This window comes from Sinocyclocheilus anshuiensis, unplaced genomic scaffold, assembly GCF_001515605.1.
Source record: "Sinocyclocheilus anshuiensis isolate Anshui unplaced genomic scaffold, SAMN03320099.WGS_v1.1 scaffold1302, whole genome shotgun sequence".
NCBI lineage: Eukaryota > Metazoa > Chordata > Actinopteri > Cypriniformes > Cyprinidae > Sinocyclocheilus > Sinocyclocheilus anshuiensis.
This window is the reverse complement of record NW_015557126.1, coordinates 369,624-392,569: the sequence shown is the minus strand read 5'-3', so window position 1 is coordinate 392,569 and position 22,946 is coordinate 369,624. Positions and strand designations below refer to the sequence as shown.

General features: G+C 35.3%; 1 protein-coding gene across 1 annotated transcript in view; it reads right to left on the bottom strand.

Annotated features, from left to right (window-relative positions):
- LOC107677887 (gamma-aminobutyric acid receptor subunit pi-like) overlaps positions 1 to 19,078 on the bottom strand; it is a 25,645-nt gene extending 6,567 nt beyond the window's left edge. The window contains exons 1-8 of the mRNA XM_016472953.1: positions 18,844 to 19,078; positions 13,435 to 13,512; positions 7,058 to 7,158; positions 6,726 to 6,793; positions 5,910 to 6,127; positions 5,459 to 5,541; positions 1,173 to 1,310; positions 732 to 884 (exon numbers count right to left, since the gene is read on the bottom strand). Coding sequence (XP_016328439.1) covers positions 732 to 884; positions 1,173 to 1,310; positions 5,459 to 5,541; positions 5,910 to 6,127; positions 6,726 to 6,793; positions 7,058 to 7,158; positions 13,435 to 13,487 — 814 coding nt within the window. The 5' untranslated portion in view covers positions 13,488 to 13,512; positions 18,844 to 19,078. The remainder of the gene's footprint in view (positions 1 to 731; positions 885 to 1,172; positions 1,311 to 5,458; positions 5,542 to 5,909; positions 6,128 to 6,725; positions 6,794 to 7,057; positions 7,159 to 13,434; positions 13,513 to 18,843) is intronic.
- Positions 19,079 to 22,946: the final 3,868 nt, after the last annotated feature.

The window sequence follows — 22,946 nt, the reverse complement described above, 5'->3', positions numbered from 1 at the left end:
TTTTTAGATAATGTAGTCTTGTTAAAATTGATTTCATAAAATTGGTATCGAAAAAAGTAGCGTTCAGGAACCGGTATCGAAGTTAAGGTATCGGTATCGGAATCGATATAGAACATTTTTGAACGATACCCAGCCCTATTTGCATGTTTCTGTCTGTCCCAAACAGAATGAGATAAATAAATCTCGGCCGGTAAGATTTTTTGAATGTTTTTGAAAGAGGTCTCTTATGCTCACCAAGGCACTGTATTTGATCAAAAATACAGTAAAAACAGTAATGTTATGAAATATTATTACAATTTAAAATAGCTGTTTTCTATTTTAATATATTTAAAATGTAATTTATTCCTGTGATAACAAAGCTGAATTTTCAGCAGTCATTACTCCAGTCTTCAGTGTCACATGATCCTTCAAAAATAATTTTAATATGTTGATTTGTTGCTCAAAACATTTCTTCTTATTATCAATGTTTAAAACAGTTATGCTGCTTAATAGTTTTGTGAAAACTACTTCGTTTCAGGCTGTTTTTCAGAATTGTATGCAAAAAAATTTTTTACAAGTTTAAATGTAATTTCTTTCAGTAAAAAATATTTATGACCCCAAACTTTTGAATGGTGGTATAAAGGACCTCTGTTGTGATTTGTGTCATTTGTCAAGCTGCTGAATACCGAAGAGGTGTTGATATATTCTGATGATCTCATGTTAATGTGGTAGTGATTGCATTTTGTTCCTACCTATGCAGATGCGAGCAGGTACTGAAGATTGACTGATCCAGAATGAGACCCAGGACAGGACCACCAGAGCACTGGAAGGAACATACGTCTCCAGAATGAAATATAAGATGCTCCTCTTGAGTTTGAAGTGGAAGATCAACTTTGGGTAATTACCTGTTACATTATTAAAGAGAAAGTAAAAACATCAATACAGCACATACAGTCTCCAGTGTGTGTGTGTGTGTGTGTGTGTACCTGGTATTCCCTACATTATGAGGACCAAATGTCCCCACACAAGTATAGTAATACCAATAAATTTTGACCTTATAGGGACATTTTTTTTGGTCTTTTGGGCTTATCAATTATATAGAATTAAGTTTTTGTAAATATAAACCTCTCTCTCTCTGTGTGTATGTGTGTGTGTGTGTGTGTGTGTGTGTGTGTGTCTGTCTGTGGACATACCAGTCTCATAAACGGCTTCAGATTCAGAGGTGTAGTGATCTTCAAGGGTGTACTGAGCCAGCTGTAAATGATCAAGACCACTAACTGACTGGTTTCCCCTTGTCCAATAGAAAACCACATCTTTCACATTATATCCCCCTGTGGAAAACATAATATAAATTGAGGAGACAGTTATCACTACATAATAAGTCATTCCAATGCTGAGAGCTGCTATATTTCCACCAACTTACACTTATACAGCAGTAAGAAAGCATTCAATTACCAGTAATTTTATATACAATGCTACTAGAGGACTATACTATAATATATGCATTACCATAACATCAATAATTCTGAACATAGCAGTTCAATCATTTATAGGCTAACCTGAAATGTTAATTCACATGGGTTCTCTGAGGAAAGTTGCTAAATAAGGACTGCAACAGTTACATCCTTGTTAGCCATTTTTTTATCTCTCTCTTTTTTTAAATCAGCTAGACAATTACACTTGTAACAGTTACATTTGCAAAAAGCACATATGAGCCTGAAATGCAAAATAATAAGCCGAATTAAGTATAAATACATATTTTCAGATGCAGAACATAAAAAAATCACTGTATACAGTGTATTCACAGTTTGTGAAAATAATCATATTAAATACGAGAAAATGTTTTTTGTTAAATACAGTTTTGTCATCTCTTATTTATTTTGTAATGTGTTTTTGTAAAGTCATATAATATAATATAATATAAAGTTACAGTATAATACTGTTTTGATCTGCTATTGTAATGTTAATTTGACTGTTTCATAATGTGATTTTTGGTGAATTGTATTAAAACTAGCTACGGTTAGTTTGACACACAAACATCAATCAATTAATCAATCAATAATATAACCCTTAGTAGAGAAAAATACAGAAATATATTGTCCCAATTTTTTAAAGTGAGACTTTTATATTTTAAACATTGAACTAGGAAATGTCCCCAGTTTCCATTTCAGAAATCTGGTCACCAGGGTTTTTTTCCCTTATAAACTAAAATACCCTATTTAAAAAATACTCTTCTGGGTTTTAGAACCGCAAAATAAGCTGCTCTATTCTTGCAGCATGTTGTATTATGTTGTAATACATAATGTGCACCTCAAGATGGCACTGTGTCATGCAAAGTTTAGCGTGCAAAGGCGATCTCATAAAAAAACTTGCTGCACAGATTAAATATTTCCCCCTATCTAGAGCATAAAACATTGTGAAATATGTTGCCCCGAGTAAATAACTCTAGCTGTCAAACTGTTTTTAATAGCTTGTGTCACTTATTTAACTTTATTTATATGTCCTACTGAAAATACCAGCATGCACAACAAAGAATTGACATGCTGGTTCAGGCTGCTTTATGCTTTTATGTTTTCGTGATGTCTACAGTAGCTGGCTCATTCATCTCTCGCTGCATATTGTGTGAGTAATCCATCTGGTATTGCCAAAAAGCACATACAGTAGTATTTCTGTTATGGTAGAAGCCAGGTAGAGATGCCAGCATCCAAAACACACCATATGCTGGTGACCAGCTATACTTGTCTTTTCAGCAGGGTAATGTCCATTCAACTGGCCAAAATCATCAAGTGGATGTAACACCAGCTGACAAAGCAAACCTTGAAATATTTTGAATGACTGCTGCCTTAACTATCTTACAGTGGCTTCAGAATCAATGCAACATATCAACATAATGCTCATGTGTATACATAATATAAAACCTCTTTAATATTCATAGATGCCTAGCCAAACACTCACACAGCAGTCTTAGGTGAGTGAGCATATGGAAGATCTTGAATGCAAATTATTTTTTTACAATTTAAGGGACATTTATGGTGTGTACACCTGTTGCATCTATCATTAGTGAAATTAATATTTCACATGTACTACACAAATTTAGAAAAAGGCTTGAAACATTTATGTATCTTAAAGGGTTTCACTAATTGGGTCTCATTCACGTTTATTTGTGAGTAAAACATGTAAAATTATAAAAGAAAAAAATCATTATATCACAATAATTACAGGAATAAATTATATTTTAAAATATATTAAAAATTAGAATTGTTATTTTAAATTGTAATAATATATTTTTTATATTTTCTAATAATACTATTCAAAATGGTTTTTTAAATTATCATTTTACACGTTTTATTTGCAAATAAATGTGAATGAAACCCAATTAGTGAATTATTGGTGTTTTTCAAGGTGACCTTATATTGCTCCTAGTCTCTTCCTGAATCTGCAGTAGAGAATGCTATATTCTGTCCAAAGTGTGATTGAGTACACATATGCTGTGTGGTAGGCAGAGGGTCTAAACCCTTTAAGATACATGCATGTTTCAAGCCTTTTTCTAAATTTGTGTAGTGCATGTGAAATATTCATTTCACTAATGATAGATGTTCCAGGTGTACACACCATAAATATTCCTTAAGTTGTAAAACAAATTAATCTGCATACATCTGCACTCATACATACGTATGCTCACTCGCCTAAGACTGCTGTGTGAGTGTTTGGCTTGGAATGTATGAATATTAAAGAGGTTTTATATTATTTATACACATGAGCATTATGCTAATATGTTGCATTGATTCTGAAGCCACTGTAAGACATTTAAGGCAGCAGTCATTCAAAATATTTCAAGGTTTACTTTGTCAGCTGGTGTTACATCCGCTTGATGATTTTGATATACACTGTAAAAAGTCATCACTGAATCTACTTAAGAAAAGCGAGTAAACATAACTGATTTTTACAAATTTGTTGAATTTACTTAATTACACTGTGTAATGTGAACTTTCAGGTGGATGCAATAGTTAAACTAAACAACTTTAGTAAACAGTACTTAAGAGCATCTAGTTTGTTGGATTAAAGGTCTTTTTTTTTTTTTATCTCTGGGATCCACTGCTGTGCCCAGTTTGAAAAGGCCTTTATATCTAAACATAATACACAGATATTAATTTGTTTGCAAATGTTTAACCTGATTATGTACTCTTAAAATGTAATTACTTATTTTTGTCATATTGTGCTCCTGTTTCTAGGACTATGATGAAGAAGAGATGTCAGTCGGCCTATTGACCGTGATCCCTGAGCTGAGGACTCTAGAGCCATACCTAACTCACTGCATTTAATGCCACATCTACTGCAATAATTTTGGAAGGTACAATTGTATTGGATGATCTGGAAAATCCTCCCCAAGATATGCCTGCTCTTTGGACTTGGATTTATGCTATGAAATTATAGTATCCTCCAGTACTGAAGGACACCTTTGATTTCATTCAATGGCTGAACCTAGAATGCAATCTCTGAAAAATCTTCTGATGTAGAAAGATGTCATTGTGGCGTGATGGAGCATTTTTCAGTGTAATTGTTCATGATTGATCATTATTGATTTAGAAAAAGGTAATTCTAGAAAATGGTGAATCTAGATTTACAAGGTGTCATAAAAGTGATGTTTATGTTTTGTTTTTTTCTATTTATTTCCTGAGTGCAGTATGTGCAATTTTTCTTACAGTGTTAAATTGTTGATTTGATAGCATGCCTAAAAAGTAATGACTTGAAGTAACATTGTTTTAAACAAATAAATGCCCTATTGTTGTGCTAACAATCTGTTTTCTGTCTTTGTATTAACAACTTCAAGTTTTGAGTACAGCTTACTTGAGAAATTTAAGGCAATCTGTTTCCACACATTTGTCTAGTAATGTGAACAAAGCAGACTTGTTAAGAGAACTGTTTTGTTTGAGTTCTGTGCACTAAGCTTAACTTAAATCTCTAAGTTGGCTGAACTTGTCAAATTGAGTTAGCAACACTCAAGTTTTCTGGTAACCTATACATATACACAAGTTACCTATACAAAGTTACTGTAAGTTTTATTAACTCAAAAATTATAAACTAATTTGCTTGAGAAATTTGAGGCAATCGGTTTCCACAGGTTTTCCAAGTAAGTTCAACTCATTACTTTTTACAGTGTATTTTTTATATTATAAACGAATAAAAAAATCTAAATCAAATTAACTTTATGAAAGATAGAATTTTAAGCATGTTATAAATAATAAATATATTTTGAACTCTGCAATGAGTCTTTCATATTTCAGAATAAAACAAAATATGCGTTACAAGATGGTGCATTTATCTGATATGGTTATGCATAAAAATGCAGTCATGTGTAGCCTAGGCCTATATAAATGTTCAATTTTGTGACCACTTAAGCAATTACTAGTGAAAAACCCACAGGGTTGTAAATTCTTTACAATCTGTCTATAGAAATATCATATTATTTGAGACCTACAGCTTTCGAGTTGAAGGGTGCACGTCTGTCTGTCCATGGGATATTTGGTTAGATCCATACTGCAGGCCACCGTTGTGGTAATTCTAGAGAAACAGAGAGAGAAAAAAGAGTGACGTACATGAGAGAATGTTGTTGCTTATATAACACTAGAAATCAGCTCACTGTCTGTGGATGCTACTTTCAAGCTTATTTTTTGGTGCCAGCTGCCCATCTGTACATAAGCTTTGAGTCCCTTGTTGCCGCCTCTATTCTTACCCTGTTTTCTGCCATTGTGAACTCTTCTACTGGCCCATAACTATCCCTGCCTCTTTCTAGTTGTCCTCTCATGCCCTTAGCCCTCCATCAATTCTCCAGTCAGTCCTTCAACAGTAAACCCTGTCCTCAATCTCCTTTCATAAGACCCCAGTAGCATCTGACTGTAGAACAGATCCGGTGAATGACACCTCACTACCTCAGGGCATACAGCACGGTTCCGTTGGGGAATATCCGGATCAGTCTGTTTTCGACAGTGATGTCATGCAGGAAGGATTTCTTGGAATCCACAATGAATGTATCAGGGACCCAAAGGAGCTCTGCCAGTCTCCCATCCAGACTCAAGCTCTTATTGCCATCAAAACACAAGCGTTCGTCTGTCCAGCGCTGACGAAGAAAGATGGTGGCTGTGTAATCCTGGGGAGGTTGAACAGAGATGCTCATTTCAGATATGTGCACCACAAGCTTAGATTTACATTATATATTCAGCTCTTATACAACTCTGTCCAAAGATCAAAGGGGCTCTTTGAAATACGGGCCAATGATGTGACACTTTTTTTTCTATTGAGATTTTAAAAAATGCAATTTATACAGACGATGACTTACTATTCATTTTGAAGTTTTTGTAGGGATTAAAATCCAAAATTGGTGTATATTATATTATATTATATATAACATATATGTATGGATTAAACGTATTTAGAAAATCGATAAGATGAATTTTATACATGTGTATATAAATTATATATGTATAAAGTATATAGAAACAACATGAATAATTAAATGACATTTCTAATAACTTGGCACTTACATTATGAATGAAATACATATATTTCTAAATTAAAATTTCTGCTTTTTTTTTACCTCAGATACAAATGAAGAATTTGTCACTGACCCCATGCTTTCATATTAGTTGTATGAAGAAAACATTTACAGAAAAATGTAGAATATTTTGCGATAGCTTAGTAATTTAGAAATAATATTTAGATGCTTGTGGTTTGTAAGATTATCATACCATGTTGATTTCTGATATGGTGTCTATGCTGGCGATATCCAGACTCATTCCTACAGTAACAGGCCCATCTGAAGAAAAAAAAAAACACAACGGCACGCACTGCATTCACTACAGAGCGACAACACTGCTAACAGAGAAAGACAGCAGAAAAAGGTACTTAATTTACATGCGTTACAAGAGTGGACTGCATCAACTCAAGCCCGGAACATTTCCACTGAGTTTACATTTGTTTTAATTGCTGTTGATCATGATGATAGGATTTTAAGAGAAGATAAAAATCCACTTATGCAAGATAATAGTTTGTGTAAATGTAAAAGCTTTGATCGTCATACTGCCAAATAATGGCCTAAGGTACTTGTTGTATCCCTTCATCAGTTTCTGAATGGTGGGAGGCAAGATCTCCTCTGTGCTGCTTACAGAGCCATCCATGCTCCTGTAAAAACAGCAGAACACAAAAAACACACAAATACACACACATTAAGCACTGCGCTATTATTCCACAAGTCAGTGCAGAAAAGCAGAAAAGCAATGTTACTTCCACCGAGCCAGGGCATGTTTTGGACTTAATTGCCGATAACTTATGGCCTAGATTTGAAACACTGTATTTTTAGATTTCATCTTTTCTCTCATTAAAGCACTGCTGCTGACTGTGGCATGTGCGATTTGAACATCCTCAGTGATGGTAGAAGCGACTGTGTTCTTTCCCGCAGAGCAAAGTCTCTGTTTTTACAGTGTAAAAGGCCCATGAGCTTCAGATATTATTCAGCTTCAGGGTAACAACCCCACAGAGCACAGCAAGCACATGTGGGAAATACTTCAAGAGACGTCTTAGGGGGGGAAAAAACCTGCTTGGTTGACACTACACAATACCCTCACGAATATTCTAGAATGAACAGAAACAAGTATTGTGGGCCAAGCACAGCAGGAGGACAGAGGTACACGTGGATTTTTACTGCTTCTCAATGCAGCAGATCTCTTCCGTCCCTTCTGTAGCTCTCTCAGACATCGCCATACCCAGAATATTCTTCTTCTATAATTGCATACAGTCTGAGACCACATTGCAAATCCAAAAAGGACATAAACAGAAGCTTTAATGAGTTACAATGAAACAATTAAAACAAAGAATAAAGCATAATACATTCTGATGTAAAATAATTAGGAAATATTTAAAATTCTGCATTATTTTTAGGTCTCTAATCAAAGTAGATTTGCAATATTGATCAAGTGACTGATTTATCCAATGTTTTTGCTTTCATTGAATCTCAAGATGCTCTTTGGATCTTTCTCAAATTATACTGGAACACATCGTCATCAGATTTGACACAAAAGTTCATGCAACTCGAGTGCTGCGGTCATTAAAATATAAAATGGACAAATCAAATGTTAAGACAGTATGAAATTCATGTTAATTTTGCTCACAATATACACTACTGTTCAAAAGTGTGTGGTCAGTATGTTGTTGTTGTTTTTTTTAAATAAATTAATACTTTTTTCAGTAGGAATGGATTAAATTGATAAAAAGTGACAGTAAAGATGTTTATAATGGTACAAAAGATTTCTATTTCAAATAAATTATGTTTTGGGAATTTTTAAAAAAGGTATCCATGTTTCCACAAAAATATTAAGCAGCACAGCTGTTTTTAACATTGATAAGAATAAGAAAAAAGTTAGAAATAAGATAATAATAAAAAATGTGTATTAATAAGCTTCAGCTTATTAGAATGATTTCTGAAGGATCATGTGACATTGAAGACTGGAGTAATTGCTGCTGAAAATCCAATTGATCAAATTAATGCAGCCATAGTGAGCATAAGGGCAATATATTTTTCTTTCAAAAACATTAATGCCCTACTACTTACTATTTGTAATAAAAAAAATTTAAAAAACAGTATAAGGAAAAATCCATTCTATATAGGCTATTGACTTAAATCTATAATTCAATATAAACATTTTCTAATTCCAAAATCAGGTTTGCCACAAATAGAAACACTCATCTGAAACTTTCATATTTACCTGTATCCAGGTATGAGACATTTTTTTCTGACATTTTAATCCATATGATGTACAGAATTATGCATGCTAAAATGCACACACATATTTGTATCAAGAAAAAACACAGAGAACGACTGGGAAAGATCAAAAGAAAGGAAATGAGACAGATGGTGAGAGAGTGTGAGAGAGACACAGAGAGTTTGGAAGACAGACGGAGAGCTCTAGGTCATTGACATGATCGCTCTATTATTACTCTCATTAAACTGTTACTAAAATCTACAAAAATAATTCCATAAAACAAGAAGTGAACCATGCAGGTCACTGCCTCTACATTACCCCCTATAAACAAAGACTGTTGGAAAATATTTTTCTCCTCAGACACATCTGATCATGTTCTGCATCACTGCAAACTTGGTAGAAAAAAGACTTTCTACATGATGTATAGCTGGAAAGCACAGCTATTGTTTCAGAATGTCTGTTTTCCAGGATGCTTTTCTAGATGAAGTCTGACTCCACATGCCTCCCATGATAAAGCTGAAGGGTGCAATTTTTTGATGTTACAATATTTTCTAATATCTCAGCTTAATATATATGGCAATATTTGCCATTGCTCTGTTTGTTTGAGCATCCCAACACAGCAACATTGGCTCAACCAATAATGTGACTTTGGGGGCAGGATCTGACAGTCTGACCAATGGCAAACAGACATCATTTTTGAAATTCTTTTTGGTGACACCAGTGGCACAGAAATTACACACTTCAGCTTTAATCATCCATGCTAGTCAGGAAAACAGGACAGGGTCTTTACCTTTGGAGGCTCAATAATCCTGTAACTAAAGAACAATTTAGTATTCTGTCATGCAAGGAAAACAAGTAATGTGGGTTAAATAAGAAATAGCCATATCATCAAAGCAATACCATTTGTGTTGTTTTATCTTATCACACAAGCTGTGTATTTTAAATAAAAAAAAAACACTTCTTCTGAATGAAAATAAACAGAGTGATCATATGCCAGGCTTGTCTATTTAGTAAGATTAGACATTTTTAGCGTTAAAAGGCAACCCTTTGTTTGCTGCCCCCTTCAGGCTGAGGGAATGCTGGGTTACTGGTCTGTGAAAGCTGGGTAGACCGTTTTTCTCTGCTGAATGTGGCAGTTGATAAGCATCCATCATACTCGTATAGGCATCTAACATTATATTGATACATTTGATACAAAATGCTTTGACTCTTTATGTGAAATATGAAATGGAGATGTGTCTGCAAACGATTTTACTTCGATGTCCAAACAAATCGCTCTTTTGAATACTATCTTTTAATGAACAGATTGAACCATTTTACTGAATTTAATGAACAGGTTGAATGTAGTTCACTGAATCGGACTGAATGCAGTTCTCAAGTCAATTGAGTCAGTCACTACTCTCTCTCACAATGATCTGTGATAACAGTTCACAGACTCCGAGAAACAAGAGCCATTTCTTTCTGAGGTATTACTACAAACGATACAAGTAAAACTAGTGGAAATATGTTTTACGAGTTGGTTTTAATAACTAGCATTAGGATTTATTAAGATTGGGATTATTTTTTAGCCGATTGATATATAAACAAGTTTTAGTATTGTTTAATATAAATGCATTAAACTAAATCTAAAACAAATGGCATCTAAATTTATTTAAATTTCTGCAAAATATGAAGGAGATATATGAAATTACAATAAACACAATTAATAAATCTTAATTTAAAAAAAACACACACACACATAATAATTGGCAGTAAGTGTCTATACAAGTATGGCTTTGCAGGAAATAAGTCATGCCTTTAAAAAATCCTCTATACATTTTCTTAGTTCTGAACCAACATTGAGACTAAATCCAGCCTGTGTCTCTGGTGTTTAGGCTGACTGATGTGTTGTGTATGGAGGTAGAGCACTCCTAGCAGGACTGTCTCCCCAGCTGTTTCTGCTTTGGTCCACAGAGACAGTTTCTCAAGCTTGTATCAACTCCATCTCCCCGTCTACACACATCAGTGGTCATATGAGATATGAGCCCCAACATCGCAACTCTCTCTTTGAGAGTATCTGGGAGACCTTGCCCAGCAGTGAAATATTAAACAACCCCAGAAAGATTGTGCAGAAAATAATTTAAGTTTGTATGTTTTTAAACTGATAGAAAACAGACTGAAACAGCAATAAAACAAATGAATGAATAAATAAAAAATAAATAAGCACGCTTGCCGGGCAATTTGTTTTCTGAAACTAGTGAGTTCAGAGTGATGATGTCCGAATTACTTTCACCACTCTGATCTCCTCATGTGGCTTGGATCTAGTCTGGTTTACCCAGAAGTATATGTCAAAGAAATGCTTAGTGTATGCTTAGTGTACTGCGAGTTCATGCATTAAATATGGCTTTTAAAATAGATCATTCAGCTGTGTCTCTCATCTACAAAACTTCTACAGTATATTTCTGTTTCTACAGATCTCTGCCAACTGACCTATAAAATAAAACTTTAATCATGGGGAGTTTTCGTTAAAATAACTTTTAGAAGGGTCATATTATAAATGGTTTTCTCTGAGGTCCAATTTGAATGTTAATACATTTTTTGTGCCAAATAACATCTTAGTTTTTTGTGCCCATTTCAACCTCTCCCTGAATCTTGAAATTAAACAGGCATTTGAAATGACAAACACCACTTTTCTTCGCCAAATCCTAAACTCTCCAACATTATTGCCATATCCGCTTATTATAAGCGACTTTTTTTCATCACTAACAAATTTGGGCAGTGGCAGATTGCATTTTATAGGCTTATTTCCAAAGTACACATGGGTATTTGAGAGAGAGATAGAGAGAGTGAGAGAGAAAAGAAAGAGAGGTTCATTGAAAAGTCATTGACTGTTTCACTGTCAGTGACTGGGTTGATATATGCAAAACATTTGAATTATTTTTGTAAATAGTAAATGCAGTTTTTTATGCACGTTATCCCAGCTAACAAGAAACATTCTCAGCTAAAGTTTTGGCAAGGTTCTCTCAAAGTATGAGCAAATGTCTTTCCAGTAATGTTAACGGTTGTTCACAGTTATCTGGTTTTTACTGCTGTTCTTAAATGTTAGCACAAAAATGTTAGTTATACATTGTCTATGGAACGTTTTATTTCTGAAAACTTTTAGCTAGACATTCACCTAATGTTATTTACTTGTTTCAGAATGTTAAGAGAGCATTCAAAATTAACATTCCCATAATGACATAGATTATCCCATGTCCCAAATTACATAGATATCACACATAATCACAGCAAAAAATTGTGGATGTTAGGTGTTGCAAATAACTAATTTGCATGACATCAGTGGGCCAAATTTCTAATCACCTAACAGGCTTCATCAGCATATAAACATGAATGTCGATGTGTTGATGCATTCGATCCAAGTTGCAGAAATATAGAATGAGCTGTTTTTACAGCTAGGTTTCAAAAAATGCTCTTTTTGGCTGGAAAGTGAGTTTTGAGTTCTGAAAGTTACAGTATGATTTCATAGTACCACAAGCTCTTTTATCTCAAAAGATCAAGGAACATTTTTTTATGACATGGCCCCTTTAAAATCCACCTAAACAATATTGGGTCTATATAGACCTGAAACCAGCCGTTTCAGATTTCAAACAACAAAAACATTAGTCCCTCTGCAAGATTAGGCCTTCAATAGCGCATCCATATCTTCATAAGCTAAGCTCTAAGAACCCAAAGAGGAGGTATGGCTCTTGTTGTTGTGGTTTGTTATGTGATGGAAGCTGAATTCCTGGCCAAACTATATGTGCACCCACTAAAGTCTCCCTGTTTGCCAGGAAGAGAGACTGGAGATTGGAGGGGAAAGGAGGACAGGAAGGGGGTGGGGGAAAGCAGATGGTGAGGTGAATTGATGTTGGCACACTTCCTCAACACCCCCCTTTGATCTTTTGCGTCGTCCTGACCAGGTCCTACATCTTCCCATCAAATTTCAAAGGGCAGGCCAGAATACCAGCATCGATGATCAGATGCATATCTCATTAAATGGAATCTGCCTGAACTCTCATTGAACATGGCTGAGTGGTGGCCGTTCCAGTAAATCAACTTGCCTTGTCTCTACACTGTCACCTAATCGTGTTAGCATTGCAGCTACTGTACCGCTGCATGGAAAGATAAGCTCAAACAGGCAAAACAGCGAGGATACACGATACAAGCGCTGTTATTTCCATCTGTAATCCATACATTGACTCAGACGGTCTCATTCAGGCTCACCCAAAAGTCTACAAAGATTAGCTATAATTCCATCCTTCCTATAGCTACACATTTCACCAAGCCCACATAGCCTAATCTGGTGTGAATGGATACTTAAGGCATACAGTCTTTTATTTGCTGCCAAAAGAGTAAAACCAAAATTATACCCGGCTTGTCATCTCGGCAAAGACATCACTCCGAAAGCTTATCACCCGGGAGAACTTGTTGACAAAAATGGGTTTTCCGCCTTGGCTTTCCTATGTGCGTTGAGAAATGCTGTGTTCATCAACTTTACAAAGTCACTACTGAAGTGAATTCACATCCTACACATCAAGTTTTTGAGACAAAGAATTTAAGGGGGAATGACACAAAAGCAATAAACAGTGTAGGATGCAGTCATATTCAGCTAGCCATATGGCAGTAATGAGTGTAGGAATAGCAAAAGTGAGTTATTAATAAGCCACCAGGAGTTTCTTACCTGCTGATGAAAAGGACGAGGAGCAAAGAGCCCACAGAGCTACACAAATGCATGGCTGCTTGAGCGTTACGCGTCTGACTGAGAAATGAGAGACAAAGAATGGAGAGATTATGTAGAGATTCAACAGATTTGTACACAGAGATTAAGCATTACTGATAAATTTCACAGTTCAACATTTTAACTTGATGAGCTTGGCAAAATTAGGGCAGGTTTTCTCCATCCACCTTAAATGTGTCTAGAGACTGTTTAGAGACAAAAATATACTACTTACTCAAGTTTTGGCTTGCGTAATATAAGGCGATAAACTCGATAAACTTTGAGCTAACCAATGAATATATGGAAAAACAATGTAAAATTGCTAATTTAAATCATTTAAAATACTTATTATTTGTGAAACATTTGTCTTCTGAAATCATTAACTTCAGACCTGTACATATAAATTTAACCATTGAATATATGCACTCTGATGCATAATCCCAGAGCATGGAGTGAAATAATCCCTTAAAAATGTTTTAACATTGGAATACAGTTCACTCTCACAACAGATATTCTGATGGTGACATAAAACTCAACAGAAACTGTGCATTTTTTCCAAGGAATTATGTAAAACCAGTTTAGCTATGTTTTCGCCAACTACACAAAGATGACAAAATACAACAGTATAAGTAGATTTAGGTTTTTAAATTATTCTCAATCCCCTCATTCTTGAATACTATTTATTTGGCTCTGAGCTTTTCAGCCTTGTAAATAACATAGCTTTTATCTAGCCCTATATTTCAGAGCTACTTTTTATCTTCTTGATGTCTATTTTGAGCCTTGATGGCAAAAAATAGTCTGTGATTTTTTGCTCAGCCTTCCAGCACCATTGCAATCTGTGTGCAGCTGTGACGATGAGTTTGAGACAACAGACGTCTGCCCTGAAGCCTGTGTTCATAAATACACAATGTGCAGGAAGAAGCAAAAATGCTTAAATTCTGGTTTGCATGGATAGTGCTATTCAAAGCAGTCATGGTATCTCTTGATATCATGGTATTATGTAGACATGGCCAAACAAACACAAAACTGTCATATTGTTAACATGAAAAATCTAATACAATATTTTTTTACACAGACCATTACAAAAACACACTAAGATGTTATGAATGCTCTTCCATTCTGCCTGTCAGTGCTATTAAATCCAGGTTGCTCCACATACAGCAAAGATCTCTAAGATCAGAACATTTAATTTAATTATTTATTATTTTTAACACTCCTGTCTCTCTTTTCTACTCATCAGCTCTTCATGATGGATTGTGATGGAGGCAGGTAGCAGAATAAGAACCCCTGTTCCTGACAATGGTAAAGCATGTTACCATAAGAGCATATTTCTGGTTGTCAAACTGAGGTAAAAATTACAGAAAATGTCTTAAAGGGATAGTTTACCTCCAAATAATGTCATTCCAAAACTGAATGACTTACTTTCTTCTGTGGAACACAAAATAGGTTTTTTGATATAAGTAAATAGAAGTCGATGGGGTCTACAGATGAAACACTCTTGATGATGATAAGATGGTGATGATACATCTATATCATCATCATCTTATCATCATCAAGAGTGTTTCATCTGTGTAGACCCCATCAACTTCTATAAAAAAAAAAAATTCAAAATGGTTTTCAGAAAAACCTATTTTGTGTTCCACAGAAGAAAGAAAGTCATTCAGTTTTGGAATTACATTATTTGGAGGTAAACTCCAAACCTCTTAAAAAAAACTCTTAAAATATCTTCTTTTATATTCCACAGAAGAAAGAAATTCAGGTTTGGAACATCATTGGGATGAATAAATGATGACAGAATTATTTTTAGGTGAAATATCCCTTTAATTTTTGAAAGCACAAGTTGACACATAATTACTTGGACAAAATCTTGATGTCTCCTGACTTATCTGTACTAAAACATATGAAAAGTGCAGTCTTCCCACACACATATTCTCTCCTCTCTGTTGCGAAAGCTGTTCTCTTCACTCTTGTTCCTACCCTAGTGGTTTGTGAGTCAGTGGCTGCTCGAAGGATCCTGATCTTAAGACTGAGGTGTCACTCATTTAGAGTGACAGATGACATCTCACATGAGGTCTGGACCTTGATAGGAAGGACCCCACGGGAAGGGTACACTGGACTTGTTTAGCCACCTTCCCAGGAAACCCAAAAGCCCTGAAGCTAGGAATGTTGTGGTGGGTATTGTGTCTCCAATGCAAGTGTTCTGCTCTCTTGACTTTCTCATCCAATATACCCTACCATTCAATCATTTAGGATCAGTACGTTTTAAAAAAGGTTTCTTGCAATTCAGAATTCTGGGGGGAAATGCATAATTTTAAGATATAAAATCGCAATTCCAAGTTTATATCGCGCAATTCTGTTTTTTTTTTTTCAATTCATACTTTTTCTTGCAATTATGAATTTAGATTTCACAATATTGATTTTTTTTGCTCAGAATTCTGAGTTTACAGTATATCTTATCATTCTGACTTTATATCTTAACAGTCTTAATTGTGAGATAAAACGTCACTATTACCTTTTTTATTTTTAATGCCATTGCTGAATCAAGCTTCCATACACTCAGCAAGGCTGGGAAAAAAACGCAACTGCTTTCTATTTGTAATTATTTTAAAATGAAATTTATTCCTGTGATGCCAAAGCTGAATTGTCAGCAATTATTTCTCCAGTCTTCAGTGTCACATAATCCTTCATAAATCATTCTATGCGGATTTCGTGCACAAGAATCATTGCTTGCTATTATCAATTATGAAAACAGTATTTTTTTATTTCATATTTTACTGAAAGCTGCTTTTCTTTTAAACCGTGCCTCGGTTATTTCTAGGATTCTTTAAAGAACAGAAAGTTCAAAAGAACAGCATTTGTTTAAAATGTCAATCTTCTATAACATTAAAATATCCTTACTGTCACTTTTGACCATTTTAATTGCCTTATTTTTGCTGAATAAAAGTATTTTTTCTATCTATCGTATCTTAATATCCCCTTTTCACTTTTGAACGGTAGTATAATTAGGAGACCTGATGGCTGGTCTGACAGTGTTAAGCTACATCCATCTACAAAGCAAAGAGCCTCAGCTATTTTCTTTATTGCACACCTTCTTGCTATATTGACTTCAAACACTAGATATCTCAGCGAGAATCTAGGTCAGTGAATGATTGATTTCTGTATCTCACAACGGCAAGGTCCAATTACTGTTCTTTGACTAACATAAAAATACTGTATCTCCACGAGAACCTTCTGAATTAATCATGAAGCAAAACAGTAGAATAACGCGAACCATTTTACTTTTTAAAGCCTTTCTTGGCCTTATAATTTACTGAAAAGATCTGTTTATTTTTTTGCTGTTTATTTGTGTGTATGATGTAACAGGGAAAACATCTCATCTCATCAGATTATTGTGAATAATAAAATATGGATGTGGAAGAGAGAGAGTTTATGTAGCCTACAGGGTAAATATTATCATTCTGCATTTGACAGCGATTATCTGGGCATCTCATGGCACCCAAGATTAACAGCTTTCAACACAACTGATCATTTGCCAGCTAACAGAGAACATGAGACATGCTGATTTGAAAACCAATGGACAGCTTAGCCTTAAGCCCTCAGCTAATCACAAGATGGAAATCTGATGGAAAGATGGGAAAATAAGTTTCTCATAGTTTTTCAGGCCATAGTCTATAGTAAAAGATAGCAACAAACAGTGATTGCTATCAATAAACCTTCATGGCACTTGAGAAGGTCAATATAATCTCAATTGAAGGGCCTTAAAGGCACAATATGTAAGATTTGTTTATTAAAATATCCAAAAACCACTAGAACAGTGTTATATATTTTGCTGACTTGTGTACTTACATTATCCCAAATGTTTCGAAGAATTTTTAAATCCAGAGAAATAAGAAATTGTAACTAGTGACACGGACCGTTTCCATAGTGTCATTGTGTCGCCTGCCAATGACGTCATACACCCTCGATTTCCGATTATGTTTTGTAGAAAACATGGAAACAGCAAAGACGCTTTAATATGCTATGCATTTTATTAGACAGGTGACGACCGCACAGAGTAGCATTATAACAGAACGTTCAAATGTATCTAGTATGATAAAACAGCGCTGCTTACTTCCGCTGCTTTCCGGAAAGAACGGAAGTGGTCGACTGTGGCATAATAAAAGCTCAGCTGCTTTCGAGCCGTGTGTCACGCTCGTTCAGCAGCCTCGTTTCGCTTCGACGGCTTTCCGCCTCACTCTGCTTCATACTACGACATTAATAAATCTTTAATACATTAGCCTATCCATGAACATGATTTCTGCCCGAGTCCCATCAGATTGCATTGGCTGTGGGGATGAAGACGACAACTCCCATGATTCCACACTCAGTCACGGGGTCATCTAACTACACCTTTGTTTCTTTGTTTTTTTTGAATACATGCCCTCCAGTGGCAAAAAATTACATATTGTGCCTTTAATGTAACTCTATGCCAACTCATTCAGACACAGTATTCGTTCCAGTTCACATCACTTTTGGATGTCGATAACTCATATGTGCATAGCAGGGTTGTTTATTTATTTATTTATTTTTTACTACAAAGCAATCTTCTAATGAAATTAAGCAATGAGGCCTGTGACACAGGGCATAAAATATGGAATTAAGTCTCTTAAGCCAGCATTAATATCAATAATAGTTTGACAGTTTTAAAATGAAGCTGATATGGTTATCATGATGATTATTCACTGTAATGGTGAGTCTAAGTGCAAGCAAAAGACAAAACAGACACGTGATTTCACTTATAATGCTCCCATAATGCACATTTAATGCAATCTTCAGTAATTTTCACACACACACACGTGTGTATGTGTGTGATATATATATATATATATATATATATATATAAACACACACACACATCACACACAAACTAATTTTTACATAGCTATCATTCATAGCTATAAAGCATTATTATGGATTGATATTTTATAATTTATGACAGGATTTAGAGTAGAAATAAATCGTGGTCATATTTGTTGCGTTCCTTAGCTAGTTCAAGACAGAAATGGTTAAATTTGACGATCAGTGGAACCGTTATAAACACAAGCACAATATACATTAAACCTATTCACATTAATTATAAAACACAATTTCAATCTATTAGCTATAGTAACACAAATCGTCTTCTAGAATATAAAAGAAGCGGGTTTTAAACTGTTTATCTAATTAAACAGTTTTCAAAATCAAGTGATTTAAACAACAAACACTGTTTCGTAAACGATATGTTAAATATAACCCTGCAATCCATCGTACAGTCCCGACATTGCATGTTTTCATACATCAAAATATTTCATTCAAATTCATAAACGTATGACATATGACTCACTGCGTACTTACATTTAACGCCGCACAATCGCTTGCATTTCTCAAACGCTTAGAATATCGAATCATTCATCTACATATGTTGTATCTGTTGTAAATCCGAGCCATTTAGTTCTGTGAAAAGAAAGACGTGACTTTCATTGGTTTTTCCAGGCGCTGGAATCCGTCAGTGATGCGCAACTACTCCACAGCAGTCTGTCTAAACTACTGGTTGCATCCCAGACACATTCTGCGCTGTGCTCATAGGAGAAGAACCTATCAGTGATGATTCAATGGTGATTGGAAGGAACGGGCTTGGAAAGTGGCACATCTCACATGTTTTGAAAATATAGCCTACATTGAATCACAGTGGCATGTAATCATCACATAGGCACATCATACTACTAATCTCCATAGGCTATTTATGCCACATGTAAGCAAACCCACTCTCTTTTTTTATATGACATGTCACTTTGACCAAGAGGTTATTTCCTTTGAGGCATGAAATTGTATTTTCACATGCTTGCCCACTTACTTCTCGCAAATAAGAAATGTTTGACATTGCATCATGCATAGATTATACCAGAGCACTATAGGGAATAATGCGGTATCAAGTACAGAAATGCATTCGCTTCTTCAAGCAGGTTGTTAGAGGCTGGATTCTGCAATTTCGGGGGAAGATCCAGTTCCAGCACCCACGGAACTGGCAGGTCTTCATAATAAACCCGCTTACTGCTTCTCTCCAACATTTAACTGCCAACAGGCACATAGATCTAATTGTAAGAGATTCATTTTTGAAACTGATGGATGTTTTCTTGGCATATTTCAGAGCTGAAAATGTGTGTAGATCATTGTATGTTTGGCTGTAGGCTATTGAAGTTTTGAGAAGGTAAGTTAACTAAAAAAAAAAATCCCAGAACTTATTTGTGGTTGAAAACAGCATGTATTGTCTGATTTATCTTCATCAAGCACCTGCAAGTCCATTGGTGCCAAAGCTAATTGACTGCATATCCATGGTCATCAGCATGTTGCCTGTCAGATCAAACATTACACAAGATGCATTCAAATAGGTTCCTCCCACAATGCTGCAGAATAAAAATTGATTCAGGGTTGCATGCCAAACGCAATGCTGTTCCTGTCCAAAAAGTTCTCTGCTCGCTCATGCAAATATAGACAGTGAAGGCTTCCTGCAACACTCCCAATGAAGACATTTAAATATGTCCTTTAGTGTATCACCCCATGAGAACAGAACAGATAATTGTGAACCTATAAGGGATTCAAATCATTATTCAGTATGAAGCATGACTTGGGACAAAAACAACACTACATTAAAACAGACAAGACATTAGTTGTGCAAATTTAATGGGTGGCAAAATAAGCAAAGCCAGTTCTGACACATTATCATACCAAACAAAATTCACAATCTTATCTATAACGGAGAATTCATGCAGAAAAATTAGGTCATACTATGTTGAATATTATATTATATTTTATATATTATATTATATTATATTATATTTATTATATTATATTATATTAAACTGACTAATAACAGGAATTCAATTACTGTTTTATTTGTATTTCTTGAAATAACCTCTAACAAATCTATACGTATAATAATCTGGATGCTGCCAGTTTTTTTAACCAAGTCACATAGAAAAATGGGTTTGCACAGTGCTTGATATGCTGTTTACGCTGCTGATCTAAGCAGTGATTGGACAGCAAAGACCATACTCAGACTGCTCACTGCTTTTTGAGTTTTAATTGCCTGCAAGTAGTCCACTGGGACAGTTCCTCATTTTGTTTGATAAATCTTTAATTGTAGGCCTTCTGTTAAGTTGAACCTGAGCCTAATTATAACTAATTATAGAAAGTATGAATAATTTATTTAACATTTTATGCAATTATATAAAACATGTAATTATTCAAGTACTGTTTTACTGTTGTGTCAGTGATTGCACTTGAATTGCACACATTTTTAAAATAATTTAGCTGAAGAAAAAGTTAAAGGGCAAAAAGTACCTATTTTAAATAGCCTAAAATATGCTGGTTGTTTAGCTTGTGCAAGAGATGAGGTCATTTCCTGTGAAGACACATAACAGATGGCAAACGATGAGCCGTAGTAAAATAAGTGGGGTCCAACTGTAATAGCAAAAAGAAACTGAGGCAACAACTGCATGAATTATTATCTGTCCCTGCTTGAGACCTGTCAAGAAGAGAGTGAAAGAAGGGAGAGGAGGGAGAGAATTGGCGTTTAAAACTCTGCCCAGGTTGGCTAACATTGCTTGATCAACACCTACAGCACTCTCTTAATGCCATCATCTCGACAAGGCAAGACCAGTCTCTAACATTGTAAGCTCACATGAGGCTCAAAAGTAAGCTGTCAGGCACTTTGCAATCTAGTGCCGCCTACTCTCGTCCTGGCAGCTTCTTGGAAAGCCTGGAGTCCATGCCATGCACTTGATGTCGCACCACTCTCTTGACAAAATGTCAGCGGCATCCCTGTTGCTGTCTGTCTGCTCGAACCACACCTGGCAGTTTCCTTCATTGTGGGGGACAGGAGTTCCAGTGAAGGTTGAAGTTTTGGAGCTCGAAGCCCGTGGCTGAGCGGATAGACTGCGGAGTGCGAGAGCACCATGTGGTAAAGCCTCAAGCCCAATTCTGACATGTGTAGGGTAAAAAAAACTCAGGATTTACGTAAGGATATGACAGAGCGAGGGCTCTCGCTTGGGCCTCTGAGTAATATGAATCAGGAGAGGGCAGGAGGTTTCAGGAGAGTCTGGTGCCGGCATTGCTGTCAACTGGCAGCATTGCCATGAGTGTCGAGCTGTGTGCCACCCACCACCGCCGCAGCGCCCGATGACAGCATGCACTAACCCTGCCTCATTCCCTGGCCAGCTCCCAGGAGCAATGAGCTTATGCAGCGGTTTACATACAACGCTACACTGGCTCCACAAATACTTCACAACAACCAGCTCTCTGCAAAAGGGAAACTGATGTGATATGATGTCAGGATCGATGCTTGGAAATGTTTCTCCTCATTCTGTCATTTCATGGCGAGGAACAATGTCTCAAAAGCAGGGGTGGGGGTGTATAGTTCAGCATAAAAGAAACTCACAGCAAAAGACAGGAAAGCTAAAATGACAGGTGACAGCAATTACTGTACAATGTAAAACAGCACATAATGTGGATACCCTCCTACTCTTGCTTACAACAACAGCTTCAATAAAATAAAATTAAATAGCTTCAATAAACATCAACAGCAGCATTTCATCTAATATTTCCTTATTTTTTTAAATTCATCACTAATCCATACGCAGCCATTACTCCAGTCTTCAGTGTCACATGATCATTCAGAAATTATTTTGTAACATTTTGTAATCTTTTGTAGCATTATAAATGTCTTTACCGTAATTTTCGTTCAATTTTTATTTTATTTTTTTATACGTATAATAATATGAAACCTTAGCTTGAAGTATATAGTTGCCTTTATTTTATTGATATGATCAGCACTTTACAACATTAATTACAATGTTTAATTAATTCAAACAAAACTGTCAAACTAAATCAATGAATATATTTCTGTCTCTTGTACTGGTGAATCAGTATGTCTGCATTATCAAACAGTTGTGTGGTATAGGAATTATTTCTTCTGCTCATTTGACCACAAGCAAAACTGTTGAACGTAATACAGACAGTTCTCGCCTAAGATGCAGCCTGGTCTCATGTTTATATGTAGGTATTAATACGTAACATTTACAAGCACAAAACGTACACTTTTGTACGTTTTTATTCATGCTAAAACGTACAATTTAGACGTATTTCAACGTTTAAAACATACAAATCACTACGTATTTTTAGCTAAAAAACGTAAAAATATTTACGTATCTTTTATATCATTAAGATATTCGTATCAATGCATTTTTATCATTTTATCATTAAGCGATTTAGATTTTTAGACCCCTTAACCTACCAATTTTTATAGCGAATATGCATTTTTATCATTTTATTAATACGCAATTTAGATTTTTAGACCCCTTAACCTACCCCCAAACCTTAACCTACCCATTTTATAGCGAATATAAAAGGATATAAAACGCAAATGACCGAAATACGCAGGAAAATAACCATTTTAGTAA